General features: G+C 36.0%; 1 protein-coding gene across 3 annotated transcripts in view; it reads left to right on the top strand.

Moving 5' to 3' along the window:
* HYCC1 (hyccin PI4KA lipid kinase complex subunit 1) overlaps positions 1–16607 on the top strand; it is a 104491-nt gene extending 87884 nt beyond the window's left edge. For 2 of the 3 annotated variants that reach the window (XM_067562077.1, XM_067562078.1), the window contains exons 9-11: positions 276–363; positions 946–1105; positions 11736–16607. In XM_067562077.1, coding sequence (XP_067418178.1) covers positions 276–363; positions 946–1105; positions 11736–12304 — 817 coding nt within the window. In that variant the 3' untranslated portion in view covers positions 12305–16607. Of the gene's footprint in view, positions 1–275; positions 364–945; positions 1106–10512; positions 10809–11735 lie in introns of all 3 variants that reach the window. The other variant, XM_067562079.1, reaches the window with a different exon arrangement.
* Positions 16608–17457: the final 850 nt, after the last annotated feature.

A 17457-nucleotide genomic window follows, 5' to 3' on the forward strand; every position in this document is an offset into this window, starting at 1 on the left:
AAATTAAACCACTCAGGAATGTAAGTTATTGGTTATAAACAAACTGCTTTTAAACTTGCATTTTTTTCTTTGATTAAAAAGTCAAAATTGTCTCCCTATACTTTTTGTTCTTATTAACAGTAAGTTCAGTGACTCAGCTGAATTAATTTCTGAATAAGGTTATTATTAATGCTTGAAGATAATGAGACCAAGGAGAGAAACTCAGCTATTACTTGAGATAAAAATGAGGGTTCAGTTTCTAAAACTTGGTAATAATACTTATTATAATTTTCTAGTTACAATGGAGAATGGGATCTAGCTCGTAAAGCAATGGATGACATTTTGTATAGAGCTCAGCTGGAATTATATCCAGAACCACTGCTGGTAGGTATTATGTCTGGGATTTTTCTATAAAAATCTAGATAGAGTTACTAAACTGTAAATTCATGCTGATGATGCAGCTTTTTAATGGACCATAGGCCCATAAGGAATCATCTGACTCTCCTACCTATGCTAAAGATGTTTGGAAGCATGCATTTTTTAACACTCCCTCTCTGCTCTCCTCCTCCTTCACCCTCCATCCCCCCCCTCCCAAAAGTAGTGTTTCTTTGGGCACTCAAACAGTGGAAAAATAGAATTTAAAGCCTTGGTGGAAGCACAAGAGCTTCATGAAGGATGTGGTAAGTAACCATGATTTTAAATGGGGACTACCATCAAAGCAGCTGTTTAAAGTATTTTGCTGGTTGCTTGAATTTAATATGCCTTTATTTCTTGAAGTCTAAATTGAAAACAAATTGTAGTCTAATCTTTGATACTTACTTTGAACCATATGATCATATCTGATCTTAAATTGCATGAGGTATTATATTTTTCCCAGAATAGTAAAAATATTCTAATTACTGTAAATAATATTTCTGTTGGAATTCAAATCTTGATAAGAACTTGACCCACATTTTTCCTTTCTAGGTTGCTAATGCAATAAAGGCCTCACTGCCTCAAGGTGCCATGAAATCTAGCAAAGAAGGTACAAGATGCATTCAGGTTGAAATTACACCTACTTCATCTAGAATATCAAGAAATGCTGTGACTAGCATGTCCATCCGGGGGCATAGATGGAAGAGACATGGTAAGAAACACACTGTAAACATTAAATATTTGCTTTTTTTATTAGAGCTATGTTTAATTTTTTTAAAAGGTTGATGTTTTTAGAGCAGTCTAGGGGATTTAGCCACCACATATCTTCAATTTAATTGTAATGTTAACCAAAATGCATCTGGTTAGGGAGGTGAAAGCTGCTACACACTAGTCTCTTTTAAAAAAAAAAAACAAAAAACCCCAATATCATGGGTGTTTAATCTTTCTCTGAAGAGTATGAATAGAGCAGTCTTAGTAGCTCATTTGGGTTTGTGCTGTGAATTTGACTAGGTACCAAGGATTGCACAGTTGGATGTCTGAGCCATTGTGCTTTTGATTTCATTTATGCCTAGCTATTATATACTGAGACAACTTCCAGTAACAGATTCAATTGTTGAATCTTTTTTCCTAACTGGGGAATGAATATCTCCTTGCTGTAGCTCTGAGTGAACATTTTCAGTTTCTCTCCTCAGCTGTTCAGCTCTTTAAAATTCTTTTTTGTTTTAAAATGTAGGATTGTACAAAATTCTTGAATCTGTGGCTAGAGAAGTTACATATACACATTATGTTTAACAGGAAGCATTAATATATTAAATATCTGTTATGTCCCAGATTTGTGTCCAAATGGAAACAATTATTAGTTGCAATAACCAAAGTAAGTTAAGGCAGGTAATGTTCTCCTCATGGGACCTTACACAAAATATTCAATGAACACTAGACAGGGTGTGGCGTGGGAGAAGACTGTCATATACAATTGTACGAGTAATTATCATTATTAAACAATAGAGACTAAAAAAACTTCATCAGAAGTCTTTAATCAGGCCCAGACTGGGCTGCCAGAAAACGGCACATTGTCTTCTGTTTTTGCAGTAGTCAATAATCTGCACTTCATGTCTGAGAAGGAAGAGCAAATTGAGCACAGATTGGCGCCCTTGACCACTTGCTGTGCCTAAGGCCTGGTGGCTCCCAGCTTGGGTTGAGAGCAGTGAAGATCATTAATACAGGCTATTATATAATGTGGTCACTCTTCATCTTTAATTGGTATTTTGACTGTTTTGGGTTGGGCTCAGAGTGGGTATTACTATGAGAGGCATCATTATTATATAGGCAGTATATTTAGCAACAAAATTACTACAAGACTATTTAAAAAATTGTAAAGGACCTACAAATCTTGGATAAGTGCTGATTTTTTTTTTTTTTTTAAATTATAATATCCAAATGTATAGGTGTCTTAAAATTTTTAAAGCAAGATAAAATCTACAAAACTCTTGCTTATTTGCCTTGATGTACAGTAATGCCCAGTGTGGTAATATTTACAGCAAACTCTTCATGAAAAGTATAAAAGTATCAATGAAAGCAGGTTGAGTGCAGTGGTCCTAAGTGATGGCTGTTTATGGGTCAGAGCCAGTGCTGCAGGGTACAAGTGCCTGCATAAATTTCAATAGTATTTCTAACTGAAATTATTAGGGAGTGCAAGGGAGCATTTCAGTCTATAGTGTGCAAAATAGATACTTGCCCCTCCTAATTATCAGAAGAAAATAAGATAGGATTTGTTGCTGGTTAAGACTTATCAGAATCTCCTTGAAATTAGAAAGGAGCCAGTAACTGTTGAGGTCCTTGAGTTGAGCTTCTTTGAGCTTTGTCAAGGAGTTGAGCTTCGTTGAGCAAATGGTGGCTCATCTTTTTTAATCAAGAAACTATCTCTGAATACAATTATGCCAGTTGTCACTCTGTCTTTAATCTTTCTCTTTTGCATGGCTTTGGTGTTGGTAATTGAAACTCACTAATACAGGGAAGCATAGATCAAAGCCAGTGGATCTGTTGCTTCTTTCTGAGAGAAATTGAAAGCAAATTTAACTCTCTCGGATTGTCTTCTACTTTATCACTTTTGATAATACGGAGGGGGGAAAGGATTATAATGGGGCCAATCCTAATGAGTCTTATTTCATGCTTTTTTTTTTTTAAAGGTGCTGGTTATACAGCAAAAATACAAAGTCTTGCAGTCTTTACAAAAATCATGCTTTGATATTGCCTTCTTGCAGGGATCATACTTGATGCAGATGGCGAAGTTCAGGAGACATTGGGTGGGACAAGTGTTTGCTGCAGCAGATAACAGTAAGGCAAGAGGTTTATTAGTGTTAGTAGAGAAACAGACTCCCATAAAACATTGAAATAACTATTCACTTATGAAGAGAGATGGTTTGACAGTTAGAGAGACGCCTAATGCCAATCTCATTCTAAGCAATTAGTGTGACCTAAGCAAGGAATGATGATAATCTTTGGGAGAAAAATAAGGGCTCTTTTACAAAAATAAGTTCTTGTCAAGATTCCATTTGATTCAGGAAAGGAACTACAATCTAAGACCTTGGATGGTGGCACTAAATGGTTTAATAGGAAAAATTGCACTCCAGGAAAAAATTTGTGTAGTCAAAATTTGTTTCAGCCAAAAATGTCCCTAATATCCTGTTAGAGACATCTCTCATTCCAGTATACCAAAAATGAATCTGCAATATCTGCTCAATGACTAACAAGGGCTTTTGAGGGTTTATAAATGAAAGACTCTGTGCATTATACCATTTCCAATAAGCCTCGCTTCCAAAATTTTATTTATAAAAATTCTAGCAAAAACCCTGACTCATAAATCCTGAATCATAAATCCAGACCAGATAAGGTTTCTTAACTGGCCGTTAAATGTAATCTATAGAGTGGAAAATATCCTCAAGGTTACAACTGCTGCTTTTTCTGAGGAGTTGGGGACTGTATTTAGGAGGGTGAACCATTCTCCAAATTTGACATAGACAAACTCATGATATCGATCAAAATACTGTGAAATAACTCTAGTGTTCCACTGGGAATTGATTTATTACTCCTGAGGAATTCCTTCTGATGAGCTAAAGAAGGTTTGGGTCTTGGACATAAATCTTGAGCCAACAGCTCCTGCAGTGATTAGGAGCTCATAGTCCAGAGAATCCTGAAAAAGATAGTTATCACACTTGGAATAGTTGGGCTCCAAAGGGCTGCCTCATTTTTTTTCTGGCCTGTGGGTAGAAGATAAAAACAAGAACATCAGCAGGGGTTGGATGTGCCAGATCTACCTTGCTACAGGACACTCCCTTTACTATCATGAAATGTGTGTATGTTGTGTTCAGAGGAGATGGAGGGTGGGGAGAATGGCTAGCAGCTGCTTTGAAACCACCTATCCATCTATCTGTCAATGATGATCATCCATTGAAGCAATGTGTGAGGAGGCAGCCACCTGACCTTCCATGGGAGTAGCAGGTTGCCATTTTATGAACCACCTGCAGATGTGGTAAGTCAGCAGAGATCCTGAAGGTGCGAATGACAAGAGGGCCAGACATTGGAGGTTGGGAGAGAAGATGGGAATGGCCTTTAGGGACATGTGTATTGTGGGGAGAGGATGATCTGAACTAGGGTGGACATCAGAGTTGATGGCAAGAAGGGGGAAGGCTTGTGAAGAAGGCTACTGATCTGACTACTGCTATTAAAATTCATCATCTCTTGTTTTGTTCATCTTAGTCTGAGGGCTCTTTCTAGAATATGCAGAGAATCAATGTTCATGACATGAATACAGTTAGTCTCAGCTGAAACTTGATATCAGTTTTTAAAAATTAAGAGTTTTGGGACTAGTTTGTTTAGTAGAAACATTGGCAAATTAGCTGTATTGGTGCAGAAAATAGGAATTTCAGTGGGCTGCATGGTATAAAAGTATTTGGAGTACAAATGACACGCTCCAACAAGCTATTTCAAGAAAATTCCTTTGCTATCGATCATTAGATGAGTTTATGGGCTTGTTGCTCTATGTGGGTGTAGAGGAGTGGAGGACAGGAATAAGTTAATCAAAATGTGCTTATTACCCAAAATCTTGTTCTTCCTGGTGGCTGCATCATATACAAGCTGATAAATAGTTCTAAGAACTTCGGTGAATTACAATTATCTTTGTTTGAGGAAAATGGCTTTGACTAATATGCAAAATTTCCTCTGTGCAAAAATCCAAGAGGCCTGGGATTTATTGATGTTTACAACTATTCGCTGCTGATGTCCATTACATTACACAAAGAACACTTTACACTGAAAAGCACAGACCCTGATTCTGTGAAAATGGGGTGAATTTCGCTGACTTCTGACCTCTCAAACTTCCTAATACTAATAGTTAAGTAGTGGGGATAGGAGACCCTTTTATGAGAACTTTCAGTTTTTGGAATAGTTATAGGGAAAACTTGCCATCATACAAGCTGAAAAGAAAATGCACTAAAATCTGAAGGATCTGTTCTCTGGAGACATTTTGGAATAATTTGAACTTTTAGAACAGAAGTAAAGTATTGTGATGTATTCCAGTACAGACTAGTCTTCACAAACTTATGTGAGCATCCAAGTACAGTAATTTAGTTGGATAATTGTGGACTTTTGACACACAAAAAAACAAAAAAAACAGAAGTCATTACATAAAAAAATAATAATCAGTCTTATTGGAATTAGACTCAACTGCAAAGCTAAGACAAGAGGAAAGTAGTGGGGAAAAATGTGTTAAACCACTTAATCCCTAAAACTGGGAAATCCATATGGAGATATACAAGGACATCTGAAAAACTGTGTAGTTTAAAATAATTATGCCACATAAATCAGCTAGCTCAGGATGACATTTCAAAAAGGATCTTCTATAATTGTAGAAAGTATTTGCAATTGGAGAGACTATTGACAGCACAAAGCCTGAAGTTAAAATCCATGAACTGGCTCAGGAATAGATTTGCTCCCTATGGGTCTGGTGATACTGCTGTGTAAATTCTGATTTCATGGCAGAAAGGACTGGAAAGTACTTTGCTTACTCCTGACAACAGGTAGCTACTGCCTTTTATTAGGTTGATACTTTGATCTCACATGGGGAATGGTTAAATTTATGGGCCACTAACCTGAGTATTGAAATTTGGCTTACTTCCTAATACCGTGACTTCTATGCCCACCCATCGTCCACTCTTCGTCATCATACATGCACAAAATGGAAGACTATAAAGCAGGAGAGTGAGTGAGACATCCTAGAGCAACAGCTGTAGATTTAAAAGAAAAATGCATTCAAACACCATGTTTAGTATGTTTACATGTGGGAAAATAATTGACTGTTTATCACTGACATTTCAGTAGCATTTTTTAAATTTTTTTTAAATCAGTTTTTCCAATATTTGAAAAAAATCAGGATGTGTAAATGGTAATTGTATAGAGTATGTATAGAAAAGAGAAGAATTTATTTAATTTTATATTTTTATCATTTCTTAATGGCCTGGAATCTTAAAATTTATAATCTTTTAATCTAATTTTAAAATATGCTTTTCAGGAGCAATCAGTCTCTTGATAAAATGCATTGTTGCCTAATGTGGAAGATTTGCATTGAAGAAGTAAGCCTGTTTACACCAATCTCAGTATAAAATATAACTTACTGCTATGCTGTAAATAAAATCTATATTGTGAGGAAGATCTATGTATTGTTTGAGAATTGGAAATACATTCTCATCTCTGTATTGACACAGAGAAACTAGTGAATAGTTTTCATTAAAATTGTCACATTTTTTGTAACTACTTTTGAAGAAAAGTCATTGTTCTTAGATGTCCTTCCTGAATAGCACATGCCTCTCAATACCTTTATTCCAGTCATGACTACTATTCCACCATATTTTTGTTATCCCTATAATAGCTGGTCCCACTTCCTACACCAGTAGGTCTAGTTCCTCCATTTTTTATGTAGGCTCCTTGCAGTGATGTAGTCACCTCAGTTGTTCCTGTTTGCCTTCACCCAGATTCCTCGCCTGATTAGGTAGTCATTTTACTGCCAGTATTGCCTGACTTTTATTGTCAGTGGTATTGGCATTATATTTCCTCTTGTTGTCCATTCTTCTTCTCTGTTCCTTTTTTCCATTGCTATCTTCTTTTATTTGACTTTCCTCCCACTCAATATGGTAACCTCCATGCCTGATTCTGTCTCCCAGCCATCTTCCCATAATACCTAGTTTAAGGCTCTTTCAATCAGTCTGTCCCCTCAGAGACAGGTATCATGATCTTTGTCTGACATAGGCTACCATCTGTTCATCAAATTGAGGCTGTTGTTGTTACTATTGACTTAGTTTTCCTATAAATAATCAGCCTTATGGCAAAAGAATTTCTTGCATCATCAGTTCTCATTGTTCTCCTATTTAAAAACAGGTATGTAGGGGCTGTTCTGTCTCCATCTATAAATGGAGAAACTGTAGGAAAATTGCATGTCTCATGCAAGATTTAAAAGTTGCTTAAACTGAGATGTATTATTTAAGGAAGGAAAGAAAAGAAAATTGAAAGCAAATGGGATAAAAGCCCTGGCACCACTTGCCTAGTATATGTTAGATGCAGAATAACAAATTTATAGTAGCTTTAAATAGTTTTGTTTTATAACTCTTAGCAATTAATATGTTTATCTAACACGCCAAAAACTACAGTGACCCTTCAGAGTTTTCTCTATCATCCAATGTTCTTGGCAATTAGATGTATTAATTCCTTTGGCGTCAAATGAGTAGATCGAAATAGCATGATTTGAACCCAAGCTGTGAAAAATTGGCTTTTGGTGGCGGGGATGGGACAGGGAAAGGAAACAAGTTCTTAAATCACATTGAAATCTGAAAAATGTGGTATTTTCATTTCTTGCCTATCAGTGGCTTCTAACTGTGTGTTTAAATGTAATTGAGTAAAGCTTTTAAGATTGAAAGTTTCAATACATTGTCCGAATGGCTACACACTTAGGCATGCGCATTCAGCTAATTTTAAACAGAGTTTTAAGGTACCTTAGGTACATTAGGGTTAAAGGTGCCAGTTGTTTTGTAGCTATAAAAGAAGAACGTGAAAGAGCTATATGGTCAAAATAGGTATTGCCACTGCAAAAACTGACTGCTGTCTTAGGTAAGTACTGTAGATAGACGTGTGGCCATGCTGAAATGCAGTTGGTCATGTTATTAGTTAGTATCATGTAGTGTTCATTTGTTATCTTTCTTTCCTGCTCTTACTACTAGCTCTAGTGGAGTTCTACCAAAAAAGTTCCTGTTAACTGAAATAGACACAATACAATAGACACCCTTTGGATGTCATATTTGTGCATCCACTCATACTCCTAAGAAACCTAACAGTAAATTTTCCTACTTAATCCCTTCCACAAATGTTGAAATCAGACTTGTCTTCTCTGCTGAAATTTTGACAACAGCCGTGCGTATACATCTATATAAATACTAAAAAATATAAATCACAAACATACATCTTTCAGCTTCACAAACTACAGTAGCCACTTCACTTGGAGAGTGGCAGCCTGCCAGCTGGTGAAAATCATGTTAAACAGTAAGGGAAAAATTGTTGTTTTGGTCATTGATATATAGGCGAACCCCTAAACCTATAGAAAGGGCCACTGGATATTTGGTTATGCAAAGCATGGGGAGACTCTTTTCTGTTAAGCTGTCCTTGGAAACATTTCACCATTTATAGTAAACTGTCAGGTACTTAACTTACCTCCCCAAATCCATTCGTTCCAGCAGATAGCGTGATTCTGGTGATCTAGTAGACCATCTAGTAGACCATCTCTTTAGTAGATGTTTGCCGGGGGGGGGGAGAGAGGAAGGGTACACTTTACCAGCCCAGGCTGCAACCCCCATTATCATGAGAAAAAACATTTTCATGGCTCATGAGACTGTCTGGGATGAAGGATTGTGGTATGTGGGTGGGTGGGGGCCTGTGTTACAAGTTTATACTGGGCCCAAAAAAATTATGCTTGGGCCCTGCATGGAATAAATTGTTCTGTCAAAATTCTTGACCGACTCTACCTTTACGTTTTGAAGATCTTCCTATCCCTTTTTACTATATAAAAATACCACTTTTCCAATTAAATGGTACTACTTATATTCATCTATCTATAGTATCAAGAACTGCAGCAAACACTATTTGTCACCATTATTTAAAATATCCAGGAATATCAGAGTATGCTCATACTACTTTTTAAATGATGGCCCACTCTTCTTTTGCTGTGGGTTTAATGCTGTCTTCTGTTTGCTGGAATTTTCTGTCTTTCCCTCTATATCTAGCAGTCAAATTACAGTACACCTTGAAGCTAAGATCATCACTTTTGCCTCAACCTGTTTCCATCCTTCTCCAGCATTGCAATGACCTGTTTCTCCCTTGTAGCCTATCTTCTCCTGTTTTGATCCTGTAGGGAAGTCTAGTACTTGAGATCAATCTGACACAGAAGTGATAAGGATACTACAAATCAAGCTTCACTAAAAGCTCAAATAAGAGCAGAAAATGGGCTGAGGTCAACATGTTTATTGTGCTACTAGAAGGTGCTAAATGCTATGGTGATGGGTGTGATATAAGGACTTCTATAGAATAAACATTCCATGTTACAGCTACATAGCTTTTTGGTAGATGTTACTTTTTGCAGATTTTATATAAAGGTTAAGTGAATTTTCAGTTGATGTACTTGAAAGTTTTCCTAAGTATGCAAATTTATTCCAGTTGAAAATAACTTTTAAAAGAATGCAGAGATAAAGTGGCAATGTACCTGAGTTGATCTGGCTCTCAAGATGTAGGATTTTCAGTTCAACCACATTCAGTGATAGTGCTATATCAGTGCATACTGAAGGCATAATCTCTGCTCCTTTGTGGTAGTATTTCAAGTTAACATAGAGATTGTTGTAAAGGTAACTTTAAAAACAAAGGTTTTCTTTATACCTTAGTACAGCTGATACAGTATTGTCATAGGGCTTGTCTTCACATGTAGCCGCTAGAACACTTCTTTGAAAACACTACTATGCTGACATACGCTGATGTGGAGTGTCTCTCCCGTCTGCATAGTTAATCTATCTCCCCAAGAGGCAGTAGCTATGTCGACAGGAGAGCCTCTCCCATCAACCTAGCGCTGTCTACATGGAGAGTTAGGTCAGTATAACTATGTTGCTCAAGGTGTGGATTTTTCACACCCCTGTGTGATGTAGTTATACTGATATAGGTCTGTAGTGTAGACCTGTCCATAGAAGTGAATTGTGGGGGGGAGCTGAACTCAGTTTTGATGTCTAAAATAACATGTAACTTTTGAATTTTTAAAAACACATGTTTCATAAGCATCTTTCAGGACTTTAATACTTAAAGACAAAGGAGATCGGAGGGGGACATGGCACAGAGCATGGGAGAAAGTTCATTTTTGAAAAAAGGGTAGAATTACTTAATCTTCACTAATACTGCTAATTAACAAAAAGTTAATATGCATACATCTGTTTTGATTCATAACACTTCAGCCATCCAGTTCTGTGTTTTTGTTGTTTCATGTTTTTGTTTCAGACATCTTTTTTTTTTTCTTTCTTTCTTATCCATCTTCAATTCTAGAACAACCAGAGAATGGTAATGATGCTTCTGAATTGGGAAACTTTGTCATACCTGAAATTAGTGTCACAAATGTGACTGGAGAGAGAACCGGGAATGGGGAAAAAAGCAGAGCACTAGCAGAGAATGATTCTCAGCATATACAGGGTGTGCAGGAAACAGCTACAGATCCTAGAACTGACAGCAAAGGCCTGCCAGAAATCAGGAGACAAAAATCTCTAAGAAAAATGATGGAGGATGGAATAAACTCATCTGGCAGAGTGCAGTTTTAGCAGAGCACTTTGTAGCTGCACTCTAAGGTACCATTAATTGAAAGGGTCACTGCTGCATGTTTGGAGAGTTGCAGAATGCAGTTACTGTATTTGCATGTTGTCATTTAATAAAAACATAAATGCATGCACTCCACACACAATTTCTTGTTGAGTCTGTGCCACATACAATGATGATGTAACTTGGGGAAACTACACTGTAAGGCTCAACACTGACAGAAAATACTTTCCTATTCTTTTACTTTGATTTTATTTTGATTATTAGTTGGATTTACAAATTCAGTTATCAAGGAAACAGTGGACTATTTCAAATTTATGCAAAAAAGCATTTCAGTACACTTTACAGTTTTTTTCCCCCAATATACCATTCAAAATACCTTCATGATCCTGAGACTTCCATAATCCAGGGTTAGATTTCCAACCTAGTTATATTAGCAAACAGATAATGCAGAAGGTGACCTTTCAGTCGTAAAACTGAAACACTGTTGGGTTTTCTAAACTTGCAGGGGCCAGATTGGGTATTTTGGGTCATTGATGATCTACCTTCATGATTAATTTGCTTTGCAAATAGTATGTAGAAGCACTTGCACATAATAGAAAACTAAGAAGGTATAAATCCTATGTGGTATCTTTCTGATCTGTTCCTAATCTTTTGCATGAATAACAGTAATTTTTTTTTTTTTTTTTTTTTTTTTTTTTTAAATCACTACAAAATGAGATTGTAGGCATGCCTCTTGATTTAGTAAATGCAACTTTACTTGATGCAATTTAAATCATAATGAATCATTTTCTACAATTTAATGTAATAGGTAAGTGTTCCACATTTTTCTATTGTGCTCCATACTCTATTGTTTTATGGCTTCATGCTCGAAAATGTCAGTCTAACTGTATATTTCTGAATTAATCACAATATGAATAACACCTTTTAATTAACTTTTTTCTTGTTCCTTTATACAGATAATCCTGATCTAGCAATTCCAGAAGAACTGATAGAAGTATCTGAAGTTGATGAAGGGTTTTACTCTAGAGCTACTTCTAGCACAAGCCAGTCTGCCTTATCAAACAGTAACAATACCAGCAGCAAGATCCTTTTAGGGAAGAGCCAACGAAGATCTGGAGGAAGCAAAGCTGGGGGGAAAGAAAAAGAAGCTTCTGGGGAATCCTGCAGAGAAGACTTCTCTCGAAAACAAACACAGAGAGCCATGAGTGAAAATTTAGATCTTCTGTCTTTAAAGAGACTGACATTAACTACTAGCCAATCCCTGCCTAAGCCTGGCAGTCATAGTTTGGCTAGAACTACCACTACCGTTTTTAGTAAATCCTTTGAGCAGGTCAGTGGTATCACAGTTCCAAATAACCGTAGTGGTAGTGGTGGAAATGGTACTGAAGCAAACAGATTTTCAGTATGTAGTCTTCAGGAGGAAAAATTGATATATGGAGCAGAAAGAATAGATCTTCCCATTTCAAACAAACAATCAAATCAGCAGCGACCTCCTAGCATCAGCATAACACTGTCATCAGATTGATGTCTGACAAATTGCCCAGTCTGAGAAAAGAATCTAAAGATTCTGTTGATGTGGGTGTTATACATTGTGCTCCCTATCTTCCCTTTTTGAAATCTAAGCCCTCCACCCCCAATTCGTGTTATTGTTAGGGCTTGGCTTGCATTTGACAGTTTGTCTAGATTACAATTTTTAACTATTTTGCATTGAGTTTAAATTGTTGTTAATAGTCTATAGGGTTTTTTTCTTTGATGGTTGATTTTACACTTACACTTCCTATTGTTTACATCCCCTATGAAAGCAATTGTTAACCAATGTTAGCAGGCTCTGTTTAGCCATGCTGACATTGTGTGTGTCTGTGTTATAAAATACAGACTTCAGAGCAAAGGGATCCTCTTTCTCAGGATGTAACTCTTCAGTAACTAGTTTGCATCAGTGACTGAAGTTTTCTATTAGCAGGGGTTTGTAACTCAGGAATGAAATTCTGGATGACATTGCAATAGGTCCATAGAATAAAATCACATCATCACAGACCATGCCAGAGAAAATGTGTTAACATAAGTGATGTACTTTGCTATAGGACTACAGCTAGAATCACCAGTTCAGTGTTGCATGTTAAATGGAAACTTTCCTAATAATGGGCCAGATCTTTGCATGTGCCTGACTTAATGCACAAAGTCGGTGTGTTTGAACACTGCTTGAGTTGCATATTCCTATAAATGTATGGGCATTTGCAAACTGAGTTTTGTGTCTGATACGTCTCCGTAAACATTTGTTTGAGAACTTAGCTCCAAAAACATACGATGGCAGTGCAAACTTCTGCTCAGGACAGGCGTTTTCTGATGAAAATGTCATAATACTCTGAAAAATGACTAAAAATGGCATTAGTTGGGTTCCATATTTGAGACTGAGAGTTATCAAATGTGCTTAGTTCAAAAGGAAAAAAAAAAAGTCCATCAGTCCCAAGTGGAGTCTAGAAAGTGAGATTTTTAAATACATTTTTCTGGCTCACACTTTAACTAAAACAAATATTCTGCAATTGGAAATCTGTGATCAATTCTGATGAGTTAGCTAGAGAAGATTCCAGCTGTTACCCCTTCCTGCATTGACTGCAGTGTAAGTCTTTTTAGTCACACTTTTTACCCATAACTAGGCTTGAAGATCATTGATAGCCTGACTATAAATAGATTTTTATTTCCATTTCTTCCTTGGTGTGGTGGGATGCAGAATTACAAAGGCGCAGGTCTTCCTCCCTAACTGCTCTCCTGCCCACTCCAAGCCAGTGTGTTCTGTCAGAGCATGCAATGACTTTGGTTTCTTATCTATCATCAGGAGTAGGAACAAAGCTACTTGTTGATAATGACTTTCCAACATTTTTCATCACTTTGGGGAGAATGAGTTCATAATTACAATATCAGTGTGTTTATGCTGATTTTGACACCTGTTGCATTGAATCAAGCACATCATTTTAATGGAATAATGTGTTTTAAAGACTAGGTTTGTTCTTGAATGAGACTAGGAGAATATTACAAAAGGATGTACAAATTAAGAATCTTGCAAGCACAAAGGGAAATTATACTATAATCGATTTATAACTAATTTCATTTGTTATAACTTAATGTTGTAATGTTCATTTATATTGTAACATGTAAGTCATGTCACCATTATTTTGCTAGTTTGAAACTACAAAATATCAACAGGCTTTAAAGGGTATGGTTGTAGTGTTTAAAAAAAAATCTTATTAGCTGAGATTATAACTGTAACAATGCTTATTGATTGCAAGCTACACACAAATGGGAGAAGAGAAGCTGGCAATAACCACTTCCTGAAAATGAGGGTGTGTTTCACATAGTATAACCATGTGGTCTTTTCTTAAGGGAAGAGGAGAAAGTAAAACGGAGGTCTAATGCATATCCATTCATGGGTATTCAGATCTCTGTGGTGAGGTTCCTTTGTAGGCCAAGAATGTCAAAGGGCCTCATAACAGAGAGCAAGGGCTAAAGCTTTTTTAGACTTTCTTTAGTTGAGTATTGCCCTGAGATCTGCTCTTGGTTTGACTGAAAACTAAAGTACAAATACATTTAAACAAGCTCTCACTGTACTCAAGTCTGTAGCCTCTTGAACACCTTTTAGAGTGGGGGCAGACTTACAGTGGGTAACAGTGTTGTGTTAAATTTTGTTGATTTCCAGACATTGTATATTTATAGCATCTGAACCACAGGCAGTGGAAGAGCATTGGGGACCTGGTAAAAGATATTACTAGGTAAAGTCTACATAATAGACATTCTGCATTTAACATAACTTAAAATTCCTCCTGGGAGGCCAAGAAGGGATTCCACTAGAGTTTCACACAAGACCCTATCCTAGCTCTCACTAAACAGAACATACAGCCTTCCTCTGATCTCCTAGCTGTAGGGTAATATGATTTTAAAAGTCTTTTACTTGAACTATACCTTTAAGTTGACTTATAACTTACATTTCAAATAATTTTAGATAAATAATTCCAGTAAACTTTTTATCATGACAGTATTAACCATGGATTAGCTTTCAGAACAAATTAGTATTTTTAAGTAGTTTCTTAACTTTTATAGAGAAATTGATTTTTTAAAAAAATGTTTCCATAGTACTTAAAAACTTTTTGTTTCAGTATTGGTAGAAAAGATTGTACTGTACTGGAAGATCCAGCCATTTAAGTTTGAAGCTACAGATTAACAGAATTAACTGTCTTTTAGAAGTGTGATTAAATGCCATGGATACAAATGAGTAACTTTTAATGTTTACAAAGCTGTCACTTGACAGTTCTCCAAACTACAGATCAGATGGTATTTAGTTAAAAGGGTAAATAAATTTTATTTTTCCTTCCTGGGTTTAAATAAATGTTAAAACAAAATAAATCCCACATTCCTCTTGTACAATAGAATTTATATGCTTTTCAAGCAAATATGATTTAAAGGGAAGATTTCTTAATACTAAAGGGCTAGTGCTTCTTCTTACACATGCAGCTTTATGTACATAAGTCTTTATAAGCCTATCTATATGGCTAAGCACATTTTGTGTAACTGCCACAACCTAGGTCCTGGCAGTACTGAAATCTGATCCGAACAACCTTTTTATAACCATAAGTATTTAAACTTATAACTGTATTATTTAAACAATTCCAGAAAAGTTTTAGAAATAAGCAATGTCTAACTTCATGTCTCAGACTGTCATACAAGGGAAGTCTTGGTGGGTATTTGGAGACAGTGTTACTTAGTGAGTCTTGAGAATTTTTGAACTTTTTAATTTTATACTAACCAAGTTTGCATTGAGAACATAAAGGTTTTTCTTTCTTTCTTTCTTTTTTTTTTTTTTTTTTAAGTAAGCGTTATTGTGTTCTTAAGAAATTACATTTTACATTGTACAATAGTAAGTTAATTTTGACTGAATATGTTTCGGATGTTACCACCATTTAGTATAACATTCTGCAGAAGAAAAGAGAGAGATCTTACTTACAAACAACAAATCCAAATAAGTGGTACTAAGGAAAAAAGTAGCTAATGCACACACTTAGGTTTGAACTCCATTTCATTATATCAAAGGGAGATGTTTCCAGTGCTTCATTAACACAACAAAATCTAACATCGAAGTATTTGATTATCTAAAGATTAACAGTGAACAACTTCCCTGTTGTCTAGAACTAGGACACTTTTGTGCAAAGATTGTATACATTCTAACCACTTTGTGTAGATATGTTCTGTAGCAATTTTTTGGGGGAGGAATTATTGACATTCATGAAAGGTTATTGGAGTTCATGCTGCTGGAAAAAGTAATACTTTAAAAAAAAAAAAAAATTTCTAGAGGTAACCAGGCTCCTTTTGATTACTATAAGGATTTTACAAGTTTATAGTTTAGTAATTTTGTCAAATATTTTGTCAAAGTTTAATTTTTAAGGTTTAAAATGCTGTACATAGATGTGTAGCATAGTGGATTTTGTATCTGGGTAACTCCATTTCTAAAAGACTGCAACAGTGGACTAGATGTGTATTTTTAGTAACACAAGTCTATGGAATAACTGCATCAGTTCACAGATGTTATCTGTCTTAACTTGAAAGCCGAAGTCTAAATGAAAGTGCCACGCTTTCTCACATTTTTCATGTTTTGCATAGTTTGTGTGATGATTTTTCTGTTTTCTGTTTGATAATGCAGTGTTTCACTTTTTATATAGTAAAATATGTTTTTCATTGTACTCTAGAGTTTATATTCCTAAAGTATAAACCATGAATTTGCGTTGTTTTGTGTTTAATATTTTTGGCCATTGGAATAAACAAACTGGAGTTTTGTTTTTCAAGTTGTATACATTTATAATACTTCAGTACTCAGCACTTTGCATAGCAGAGTTTTGCCTTAGTGACAGGTTTTGTTGAAATAAATCTTAAGTGATGAGAATATACTTCTCAAAACACATGCTCATGTTTTTATGTAAACAAAAAACCTAAAATTGCAATAGGCTGATCAAACTATTACAATGAGGTAGCTTGGGGTATACACATGCATGCTGTAGGCTCTAGATACGGTACTGACTGGCCATGTTGTCCTATCTACCCTGCAAATAAACACTTGCTAGACAACAGACGTCTTTAAGCATGTCAACAGTGACAAAGATTTGTAAGCCTAGCCTATGCTAGGAAAATTAGATTTTATTTTCACTAGCAATACAGCTCCACTACATGTCTACAGTACAGTCACAACTGATAGAGCTGAAACTCTGCTGAATTTCAGGTGCTTACTTTGCCAGAGCTGACAGCTATAATATACAGGGTGCCTTCACTAGCTCTCCAGTCCTATAGTGTCTGTACTGCTGCAGTAAAGAAGCAAGCAGGCAGGTAAGAGTAAATGGGACTTAGTACTGGGTGTACTTTCCTTACCCACTTCTCTTTCTGATGAAGCTGGAGAAGTTGAGTTGGCAGCATGAGTAGACAGGTAACATTCATGTTCTCTCCTACCAGATGGTTATGCTGCATGGAAAAGAAGGTATGCAGTAGGACTTAAGGTGGCAGTGAGCTAATATCAAACTAATGCCATTTAATGATGTCCATTATTAAACTTTTAAATAAATACCTGAACTCCTCTCTCCTTCCTTCTGGGAATAGGAAGCAAGATGTAAAAAGCATCTTTAGGAAGAAAATTTTGTGTTCAGG

The sequence above is a fragment of the Emydura macquarii genome, unplaced genomic scaffold (genome assembly GCF_026122565.2).
Source record: "Emydura macquarii macquarii isolate MOO-44397 ecotype Brisbane River unplaced genomic scaffold, CSIRO-AGI_Emac_v2 contig_2422, whole genome shotgun sequence".
Taxonomy (NCBI): domain Eukaryota; kingdom Metazoa; phylum Chordata; order Testudines; family Chelidae; genus Emydura; species Emydura macquarii.